Source organism: Staurois parvus, unplaced genomic scaffold, assembly GCF_062004578.1.
Source record: "Staurois parvus isolate SC_StPar_1 unplaced genomic scaffold, SC_StPar_1.0 ptg000166l, whole genome shotgun sequence".
Lineage (NCBI taxonomy): Eukaryota > Metazoa > Chordata > Amphibia > Anura > Ranidae > Staurois > Staurois parvus.
In genome coordinates, this window is record NW_028317962.1 from 6,574,389 (window position 1) to 6,585,836 (window position 11,448).

The window sequence follows — 11,448 nt, forward strand, 5'->3', positions numbered from 1 at the left end:
CTGGAGGCTGCGGCGGCCATTTTTTCGGAGTCCACTATACGCAGACAGTATAGCCGCTATAGAAAAATATCTTTCAACCAGCTGATAGTTATAAAACTATGAATGCATAGTGTATGATTATTGAACATCAAATTGCACGAGCCTGGGTTTCTAATTAGCATAGTGACCGTCGGCAACTTCCTCAGCATGCCCCTCACCGCAATGAGCGCACACTGTTCAGAACAATAAAGTTGGAAGCCCTTGAGTTGACAGTCCGGGCAAGATGGCGGCGTCCTTGCTGGGTTCTGTGTTTCGTAGTGCCCGGCAGGTGAGTGCAAGGACGGGACGAGGGCTGGAGGAGAGGTTATATACACAATGGGCCGGGGGGCATGTGTATGGAGACACAGGGAGAGTTCATATAATATGACCCAGCCTGAGATCCCAGATACTTCTAATGCTAGAGCGCATGTCAGGGCTGATCCTCAGCAGATGATGGATTATTATAGGTAGAACTTTTTTTTTTTTAAAGAGCAAGGGAGAATTCTGTCAGTTTTTTTGCCATCTGTGTCCCATTGGGGCGATTTCCCTTCACTTCCTGTCCCATGGCCACAACAGGAAGTGAGAGGGAAGCCCAGAGTGTCGCTACAACTGGTGTCCCCATTGGAAGATTTCCCCTCACTTCCTGTTCAGGGGACAACCCAAAATGTGGGGTTTCCTTTCACTTTCACTGATAATGGTAAACAGGACAAATAGGGTGAATCTCCCTAACAGGGCCACAGGCAGCAATAAATACCTGACAGGGGTTCTAATCCCTCTCCACTCCAGCCAAAGCTTTGCAACAATGTTTTAGTGCCAGATGAATGATCAGGTGGTGGTACATGTACAATACACGTTGTATTATAGTGCCATTATTAACCACATGTGGACTGTACATATACTGCTACAGTGCGGGTCCTCTGTGCTGGATCATGTAGATGTACGAGGGTGTATCAAACAGTCCATGACTACGTGTGTCACCGCGTCTGCTATTTCATCATGGGCAGAAAATCAGAACAAAGGGCAAATGTGAAACTGGGCAAATCTGCCACACAGACGTTTGACATGATTTGGCAAGTTTACAGTGATGCCGCACTTCAATAGTGGACGAACATCACTGGAAGACAATGAGAGATCAGGAAGACCTTCAACGTGTTCAAGCTCTGAAAATGTCTAAACCGTTCAGCAACTTGCACATGACGGTCGTCGGAGAACAATCCACAGCATTGCTGCCATTGTCGGTGTGTCATCCGGAACAGTCCAGGCAATCCTCACGTGAGCTTGGAACTTTTACCCGTGGTGCTGCCACGTTCATCCCCAGGCTGCTGACCCAAGAGCAGAAGGAACAGTGCATCAAAGTCTGCCAGCAACTCTGTCATTGGATGACCCATCCTTCATGTCGAGGATCATTACCGGTGACAAAACCTGGGAGTACAGGTTTCATGCAGAATTTCACGTTTGTTCTAACTTGCTATCCATGATGAAGTGGCAGTTGTGGTAACACACGTGGTCAGAATTGCACCAGTAGCACAGCTCCTGATGTACACAGGATGATGTCTTTTAGCACGCTGACTTATGAAGGTTGGTGCTCCATGCGACTGTGCGTGCAGCTTTGTGCTGCCGCTGCCATCTGTTGGTGTGTTACAAAACTTTTTAGAACCACTTCGTATGTAATCCAGCATTTCCAGGTAGGGGACATGCATGTGCGTGCCCACCACCCCGGCTGTGTTGTTCTTCATGTTTCCTCTGGGCTCCATTTAATGTATTGCAATGCAGAATGTATTGGGCACTCACAAATGCTGCTGCCAGACCTGGAGTACCCCCTCCACCTTCTTTCACCCCGGGCTGGTCTCTATTGTTGTGTATGGTGCTCTCCTGGCTTCTGCTACCTTTACCCCCTTGGGGGCCTAGATTTGCCCCCCCCCCTTTTTTTTTTTTCCTTCCTCTCCCCCAACCCTGTATTTTTCTGTTTTCTATTCTACTATTGTTAATGTTTATGTAACCTATTTTTGCCCTTTTTTTCTGTTTAGATTTTATAGCACTTCAGTAAACTCTAGATTGATCATAAAACTGCACCGGAACTGTGGTGTGAACTGTAAGCAAAAACATATCTGGAATGCACCCAGAGTGCGTTTTTGTGGTGTGAACTGGCCCTGGGGATTATTTACTTAAGCTGGAGAGTGCAAAACATGGTGCACATCTGCATAGAAACCAATCAGTTTCCAGGTTTTAATTGTCAAAGCTTAATTGGACATGCGGAAATTAGAAGCTGATTGGCTGCTATCCACAGCTGCACCAGAGCAAACTGTCAGCGCTATATAAGTCCTGTATAATAATAATAATAATTCTGAGTGCTCCAGTTTTAGTAAATCAGTGTCTAAATGGTTAGCACATCTGCCTGGCAGTACTAGGATCGTTGGTATAAATCCCAACCATGGTACCACCTGCTTGGAGTTTGCATGTTCTCCCTGTACCTGCGTGGTTTTAGTCCGGTTTCCTTGCACACTGCAAAGACATGCTGGTAGGTGAATTGGATCGTGTCTAAATTGTCCCTGGTATGTGTACGTATGAATGTAAGGTAGGGCCTTTAGATTGTACACCCCTTGAGGGTTAGGGACTGATGTGAATGTACAATATATATGTAAAGTACTGCGTAAATTGATGGCGCTATATAAGTACCTGTAATAAATAAATAATCCCGAATGTGTAAATTTCTCTCCACAGCTGCTTCCTTGGCTCTCTCCAACATTCACAAACCAAGTGAGAAGTAATCATGTAGACTGGCGAATGTGGAGAGATGTGAAGAGGAGGAATGTCATGTATGAATATGCCGATGAAAGATTAAGGATCAATGCTTTGAGGAAAAACCAGATCTTGCCCAAGGATCTTCAGGTACTTTGCAGTTTGTTGATTGCATTTGAAAGAAAAATATTAGTTTTTTTTCTGAGACAAAGAAATCCACTTTGTAGCATGTTTGTAACAATGTAGCATTTTTGTTTGTTTTTTTTGACAGCTCTGAACATAGATGCATTGTTTTCAATGGGACAATGCACACAGCTGAGCAAAAATCTACAATGCATCTGTTCAGAGGAATAAACAAATAGAAAATCTGGAGTGCAGTAATTTATTCACATATACGCAAGTAGCGTGTAAATTGAAACATTGGCAGCTAGAAGAGAATGAAGAATTTTACTTATGTTTTTATGCACCTGCAACCTTCAGTTTTCTTTCTTTTGTTTTATTTTTGGTTTTTACTAAGGCCTCCATACACATGGCTGTAAAAAAAAAAAGAAAATCGCAGTAACAAATATTTTTTATTTACGGATCTGCATTCAGTTCCAATGTTTTCAATGCAGACAAAAACATTCACACAGGTGCGTATACCTATACACTGCATTTATATCCGGAACCAAAAATCTGCATCTGAGGACATGCCTATGCATGCATACAATTGAGAAAAAGATCTGTTTTTCAATGCATAATAATTGTAAGGTTCTATTTACTGATCAATATGCTGGAATGCTTGTTCCTTTAAACTGAGAACCTACGGATCTTTCTGCCAGCAAGGTCCTGTGTGTAAATACCAGTAAACTAATGCATCCATGTGCATCCGTGTACAAGAGGCCTTCATTTTTGCAGGCAGTTTGGAAGAGTAGTATGTTGGCCAGTGAGGTCAATCATAACATTTTATAACCAAAAAGAAGTATGGGCAGCAAAGGGGGAAGGGTTATACGGCAATCATGCAAACTTTGATGGCAGATTCCTGTGTGGAGCACTCTAGGATCTCAGGCTACTGCGGAGCTCTGTAAAGATTGTGAATATGCGTACCTGCTAGCCAAGACAAGAACCAGCCTAAAGCGGACCTTGCAGCTAAAGTGCAAGGTCTGCTATTTAAGTGTGCTTTGCCTTACTGAAACACTGCATAAAAGCTTTAAAAAAAAGACCTGCAGAGGGAAATGTCAACTAGTGCACTTACCTTTCTCCCAGCTTCCGTCTGTAGTACTTGGGGGAGGAGGATGTCGTCTTTCATTTGCAGGGAAATCTCATAAGTGAAATATTGCTTGCATCTGTATCATTTCAAGTGTATTTATAGGTGTATATATTTTTTTTTCCGTTTTGATAGTATAGTAAAAGAGGTTAGAACATGTCAGGTTTTCTTTGCTGTTTGTGTCCCCATTATGGATAGTCGCTCTTTCTATACCGGAAAGTGAGGGGAAATCTTTCATTGGTGACAGTTATCAAACAAAGGAATTGCCCTCCCATTGTGTAGATTCCCTCTCGCTTTCTGTTGTTTCTTAGAGACAGTGATGAAAACCCCTCTTAACACAGACAGACTATCTCATTCTAGGAGGTGGACCATCCCCTCCTCAAAACTCCACTCTCTTGGCCTCAGAGACTCCGCTCTCTCCTGGTTCTCCTCCTACCTATCGCAGCACTCCTTCAGTGTTACCTATAACGCTACCACCTCCCCTTCACTCTCTCTCTCTCTGTAGGGGTCCCTCAAGGTTCTGTCCTTGGACCCCTTCTCTTCACCATCTACGCCTCCTCCCTCGGTCACTTGATAAACTCCCACGGCTTTAAGTACCATATCTATGCTGATGATACACAAATCTATCTTGTCTACTCCTCACCTCACCCCTTCAGTCTCCACCCGCATCGCTAGCCTACTAAGTGACATTTCGGCTTGGATGTCACTCCACTCCCTCAAACTCAATCTTTCCAAAACTGAGCTCCTAGTATTCCCCCCAGCCCGTGCCCCCTCCCTTGAATTCTCCATCAAGATCAATAACACAATCATCAGCCCATCCCCTCACGCCAGGGTACTAGGTGTAATCCTAGACTCCCATCTGTCCTTCCAGCCCCAGATCCAATCGCTGACAAAATCATGTAGACTTCACCTCTGCAACATCTCCAAGATACGACCGTTCCTAACCTCGGAAACCACTAAGCAACTTATTCACTCCCTTGTTATATTACGCCTTGACTATTGTAACTCCCTCCTTATTGGCCTACCTCATCGCAGGCTATCCCCCCTTCAGTCTATCATGAACGCTGCTGCCAGGCTCATCCACCTCACTAACCGCTCTGTATCTGCCACCCCTCTCTGCCAATCCCTCCACTGGCTCTCAGTTGCCCAACGGATAAAATTCAAAGCACTAACAATGACATATAAAGCCATCCACAACACTGCCCCAACTTACATAACCGATCTTATCTCTAAATATCACCCAAACCGTACTCTCCGCTCCTCACAAGACCTCCTACTCTCTAGCTCCCTTATCTCCTCTTCCCACACTCGTTTCCAAGACTTCTCCAGGGCGTCACCCATCTTCTGGAACTCCCTACCCCAATCTATCAGACTATCACCTACTCTACTTACCTTTAGGCGATCATTGAAAACCTACCTCTTCAGGGAAGCCTATCCCACCCTCTGCTAATACTGGAATCCTCTACTCTTCCAACCCCCACAGTTTTTACCTATTGTGCCACTCACCCCTCCCTCCTAGATTGTAAGCTCCAAGGATCAGGCCCTCAATTCCCTCTTGTATTGAACTGTATTGTTACTGTATTGTCTCCCACTATAATGTAAAGCGCTGAGCAAACCGATGGCGCTATATAAATCCTGTATAATAATAATCATACGAATAATTCTACCTAAAATGAAAAAGAAAAGTTTTAGCTGTACATGTATTTAGTTTCATTAACTAGTGTCCTTATAACAGATGTGGTTACTTTTTTTTTTTTTTTTGCAGGATATAGCAGATAAGGAGATTGCCACACTGCCCAGGGATAGCTGTCCAGTGAGAATTCGGAACCGCTGCGTTTTCACCTCACGTGCTCGTGGTGTTAAGAGGCGTTGGCGAATGAGCAGAATAGTATTCCGCCACTTTGCAGACCACAATATGATTTCTGGTGTGCAGAGGGCCATGTGGTAACAACTAGATTAAGGAGGCTACAGCAATGATAACTACCCTAAATTTGGACATTGCACTTTTCACATTCTTGTGACATGGTGTGCTGTACAGCATGTGTTTTTTTTTTTTTTTATATGATCACCTAATAAAATATTATTATTGTTGTTCAGTATTTTCAATCAAGCTGCTTTTGTTATTTGAAATAAATGCATCTACCTTTTAGTTATATAATCATAATGATATGATGATATTTACAAAACAATTGCATTTTTTTTAGGGCCAATTCACACCGCTGATCTGCATTTTAGCACAGCTGTAAAATGCAGAATAATGGAAGGACATCTGAAAAACAATATCCAATGTGCCCTATTCACACTGTAATGCTGCGTTGCACTAAAATGCAACAGGTGTGCATTTTAACGCAATGTATGTTAACGGAAGTCAATGCAATGTACAGGATATCCTGTAAAAATGAAGTACACTTTAACACACTAAAATGCATGTCAACGGGTGTCAAAATGTATGTCAGTGGATGGAAATGTACATGCATTTTCCATACATTTTTAGCACAGGTCAGTGTGAACTGGCAATGTTTTAGTGTCTTTTGCAACATCTGTAACTTTGTTACTATTTTGTCTCCTTACATTCAAACAGACTCTCTAAGGCAGGCCATAGACGGGCCGTTGATCAGCCAAATTTTCGGCCGATAAACGAAAAATCGTTCGGCCCAGTTGCCGATGCTGCCACCCATGTCGGCTTTTCCAGCATGACCGATAAAAATAAATGAAGAGATCCGCGAAAACCGGCCGACGGGCTGGCCACACTAACGGCTTGATTATCAGCCGATATTTCGCGCGGATGAAAATTCGGCCGATAAACGACCCGTCTATGTCCTGCATAAGGGCCAATTCAGACTGATTTGCTCTAAAATGTATGGAAAATGGATGTACATTTCCATCCATTTTTGCTGAGCACTGACGTCTGTTGAAATACATTTTGACATCAGTTGACATGCATTTTAGGGCACGTTAAAGCGTACTTCGTTTTCACAGGATAGCTTATGCGTTGCGTTGACATCTGTTGCATTGCGCTAAAATGCATAATGTTGCATTATAGGGGGGGTGGGACTTTTTATTCTCAATGAACTCCAAGAAATTTGAACTGTAGTAATTGATACTTGTAGTAATTTTCCCTTCCTGGCTCTGCAGCACATCTGCACTCCACCCCCTATACCCTATAGGGCAACCACTATCTAGACTGGTGAATTGAAATGATTCTCCTTTAGCCAGTGTTCCATGATTAGACTCATGAAACAAAAAGTCTTGTGCTCAGCGTTACATCACGGCATAACAGCGTCTAACTAGCATTGGCCTAACGAGAGGGAAAGGAAAATGAATGACACCAAACACAAAAAATTGCTGCTGCATTCGTTTTTAATATTGTGCCACAGCGGCAATGAGGATGAAGATGCTCATGATATTCCTAGGACCCAAGGTCCCATCTAGCTTTTAGTGGCATATAAACATGTTGTAAGAGCTACAGCTTACTGCTCTACAAACAACCTCTGCCAATACTTTAGATTATCTGGGCCAGGATGTTACCACCACCCTAGTCCAATGTCCTTCATCTTACGAGGTGGAGAGAGACTTTCAACAGAGTAGGCAATCTGTATGGTTATGACAGTCCATGAGGAGATCAATCTACAGGATGCCTGTTTGGAGAAATGGCTTGATCCTTAGCAGGTAAGTATGCAACAGGAAATTCAAATACAAATTGGCCTAACTTGACTCATCCCCCATCTACTTTACCCCCCAAAGTGGTGTACAGTTGCTACATAACCATGCAGATAGTCTCTACCAATAGGAATCTTGTGACAGTGGGATGAGGGAAATTACATTATTGCCTTGCACTGAGCCATTCTGGAACATGGCCAGCAGCATGAGCAGCGCCAGACACACACCCATGCAAAGAGAACGGTAAGAGAGGAGCCACTGCTAAGTCCAGGAATCTGTAGATGCCACAGGCAATACACCCCAGGACAAAGCAATAGTTTCCACCTGATCACAGGGATTTACTTCCACCAGAGAGTGATCTACCTGGGGGATGTCACCCAGGAAAACCAATCCCAGAAGGGGGAAGTCTGGAGCAAGAAAAAAAGGAAGGACACTAAAGCCCACAAGCAAACCACAGAACTGGGGACTACATGCAGCTCAGAGATCCACCTGATGGACTGTACACATGAAGCTGGCAGATGAGCCATGAATATCCACCTAGTAAAACTTTGAGAACATGTGAACAGAAGACTTGCAAATCTGGGAAACAATAGCCTGATGCTGAAAAACACAAGATGCACTCACAGATATAGTACTGTGTCATTTGACAGGAAAGGATGGAAGCCAATCCTTAAGATCAAAAGCTTGAATAATGAATTTGAATCACTATATTTACTTTGGAGGCAGTGACCCAAAACTAGTACATAGTCAACGTACTGAACCCAGTGACAGCCAGGTGACCAGTGCCTTCAGAAAGTGTGTACTGTGAAAGTAGAGTTATCCTAAGGTGTGGAGGTGGGAATCCAACAATGTTTAATGACACATCCTAAATAGGAGTGTAACATGAAACACAGTCACAAAGATGAACTAAGCCTTTAAAACAGGGGTGTCCTCCCAGCGGCCCAAGAGTTCATCGGTCTGGACATGTCAGGAGGGACCCTGTGCAAGCATAAAAGCCATGGCGGCCAGCAGGAATAAACTAGGCACAAGCACATATAGAGGGAGGCCGTGCAAGCATAGCAGCTGCAGTAGCCAGCACTGATAATCCAGGCACAGTCACAGCTGGGGGGGGGGGGTGCCAGGGCTGCCATTTTTCTAATAGCACTGGCAACAGTGAATACAGGGTCTCCCGATAGCGCCAGGAAAGTAAATGCTGCATGGCTGTATCTAGGGGGGTGCTGGGGAGGGCTATACCTCCCTACCCCCAAATTTCAGTTGGGGCCCCACCCACAACCTCTCCACATAGCATATGGGGAGAGGAGCCCACCCCAGAACCTTCATAGATACGGCCATGCAGCTGTATGTTGCCCTCTTTTACTTTTATAATAAAAAATATTACAATTAAAATTTAGTTTTATTACATACATTATCTATATCTGTGATCATTAACTTGTGATGTTACATAGTTAGTCTGGCTGAAAAAAGAAAAAAGTCCATCCAGTTCAACCATTAAAAAAAAAAGTTATAATCCTATACCCACAACTGATCCAGAGGAAGGCAAAAAACCCAGCAAAGCATGATCTGATTTGCTCCTGCAGCAATTAAACTTCCTTCCTAATCTCCCCAGAGGCAATCAGATATTCCCTGGATCAACTTTACCTATAAATGTTAATATCCAGTTATATTCTGTGTATCCAGGAAAGAATCCAGGCCTTTTTTAAACAATCCACTGAGCTGGCCAGAACCAACTCTTGAGGGAGTCTATTCCACATTTTCACAGCTCTCACTGTGAAGAAACCTTTCCGTATTTGGAGATTAAATTTCTTTTCCTCCAGACGTAAAGAGTGCCCCCTTGTCCTCTGTGATGACCTCAAGGTGAATAGCTCTACACCGAGTTCACTGTATGAACCACTGATGTATTATACATGTTGATCATATCCCCCCTTAATCTCCTCTTCTCAAGAGAGAATAAATTCAGTTCCTCTAATCTTTCCTCATAGCTGAGCTCCTCCATGCCTCTTATCAGTTTGGCTGCCCTTCTCTGTTCTTTCTCCAGTTCCCCAATTTTCTTTTTGTGAATTGGTGCCCAAAACTGAACTGCATATTCCAGATGAGGTGTTACTAATGATTTGTATCGGGGTAATATGATATCTCCCTCTCTGGAGTCTATAACATATTAATACAAGAGATGATTTTTCTCGCTTTAGAAACCGCAGCTTGGCATTGCATATCATTATTAAGCTTGTGATCTACCAGAACCCCCAGATCCTTCTCCACCATTGATTCCCCCAGTTGTACTCCCCCAGTATGTATGATGCATGCATATTCGTAGCCCCCAAGTGCATAACCTTACATTTATCAACATTAAACCTCATTTGCCACATAGTTGCCCATTTAAAAAGTGCATTGAGGAGATGTTACATATGTGATCTACCCAAAGTTTTCTACTTATCAGCTATCCTTATTGTTAGTGTATTTTATGCGCGGCCCAAGACTATTCCTCTTCTTCCAGTGTAGCTCTGGAAGGTCAAAAGGTTGGACACCCCCGCTTTAAAAAAAAATGTCCCCTACCACTAGTGTGTAGTGCTTGGCAGGTGCTCAGTACCAGTAGGTTCAGTCCTTGGCAGCAATGCTGCCACTATGGAATGAAAAGTTCCTCCAGATTCAACACATGCCCAGGTATGGTGGCTGGATTCTTTTACCTGGGAGTCCTCAAAATGAAGACTGGCTCCCCAAGATGTATCTGTTTCCCTTTCCTGTAGAGAGCCCTCATGGGTATGGGGACATAGTATAGTCAAAACCAGGGCCTGACCATTTGGAAACCCGGGCACTGCCCGAGGGCCCGGGGTCAGTAGGGGGCCCCATGAGATGCCCCTGGTACCTTTTTCATAGGCTTTTTTGAGTTTGGGCAAGGACACAGGGGCCCCATGATCCCCTATTGCCCAGGGGCCCCATGAGTTGTCAGTCTGCCCCTGGTCAAAACACTGCTGCACAAGTATATGTACAGTACATACCTGTATATGAGGTAGTAATGACATTGACCTCCAAGTGAATACAGGCTGGTTGTAGGTGCCAGAATTGCATCTGTTTCCACACCCGCAACTGAATCGCAGTGCTATTACCAGATGCGCAGAGCTACCATTCATTCTGAATCAGGGGCTGAATGACAACTCATGGGGCCCCCAGACAATAGGGGATCATAGGGCCCCTGTGTTCTCACTCACACTCAAACCACTCCCAAAAAAGCCTATGAAAAGTACTAGGGGCATCTCATGGGGCCCCATACATTCACATCAGTCCCTAACCCTCAAGGGGTGTACAATCTAAGGCCCCTAACTTACATTCATACATACACATACTAGGGCCAATTTATACAGGATCCAATTCACCTACCAGCATGTCTTTGGAGTGTGGTACAAAAGTGAAAATGCACCTTTCAATGGTGTCAGCGGGAAGAAGGGGCCCATTACATTGATGGTCAGAAGGAGCAATGCTCCTTACATTGGAGGCCCACAAGAAGAATACTTCCTACATTGTTGGCTCATGTTCCTTACATTAATGGTCAGTGGGAAGAATTCCCCTTGTATTATTTGTCTGTGAGAAGACTGCCCCTTCCGTTGGTGGTCAGTGGGTAAGATGTCCCTTACACTGGTGGTCAGTGTGGGAAGAATGTTCTTTAAATTGGTGGTCAGTGGAAAGTATGCCCAGGAGAGGAGGGGAGGGGGTGGAGGTAAGTGGGCACAGTGTAAAGGTAGGGGGCGAAGTGTACAGGGAGAGGGTAGAGGTAGGTGGGCGCAGTGTACAGG

General features: G+C 44.2%; 1 protein-coding gene across 1 annotated transcript; it reads left to right on the forward strand.

Annotated features, from left to right (window-relative positions):
* The first annotated feature begins 149 nt into the window (after positions 1 to 149).
* On the forward strand, positions 150 to 6,102 carry MRPS14 (mitochondrial ribosomal protein S14). Its single transcript, XM_089676339.1, has 3 exons — positions 150 to 307; positions 2,740 to 2,907; positions 5,769 to 6,102. Exons 1-3 carry the CDS (start codon positions 263 to 265, stop codon positions 5,949 to 5,951), a joined length of 396 nt encoding a protein of 131 aa, XP_089532465.1. The 5' UTR covers positions 150 to 262; the 3' UTR covers positions 5,952 to 6,102.
* Positions 6,103 to 11,448: the final 5,346 nt, after the last annotated feature.

Excerpts from the sequence above, each read along its gene's own strand:
- MRPS14 (XM_089676339.1), top strand. The coding sequence starts at position 263 with ATGGCGGCGTCCTTGCTGGGTTCTGTGTTTCGTAGTGCCCGGCAG. Across the intron at positions 308-2,739 it reads TGTTTCGTAGTGCCCGGCAG|CTGCTTCCTTGGCTCTCTCC; the intron begins GTGAGTGCAAGG and ends TTCTCTCCACAG. Across the intron at positions 2,908-5,768 it reads TCTTGCCCAAGGATCTTCAG|GATATAGCAGATAAGGAGAT; the intron begins GTACTTTGCAGT and ends TTTTTTTTGCAG.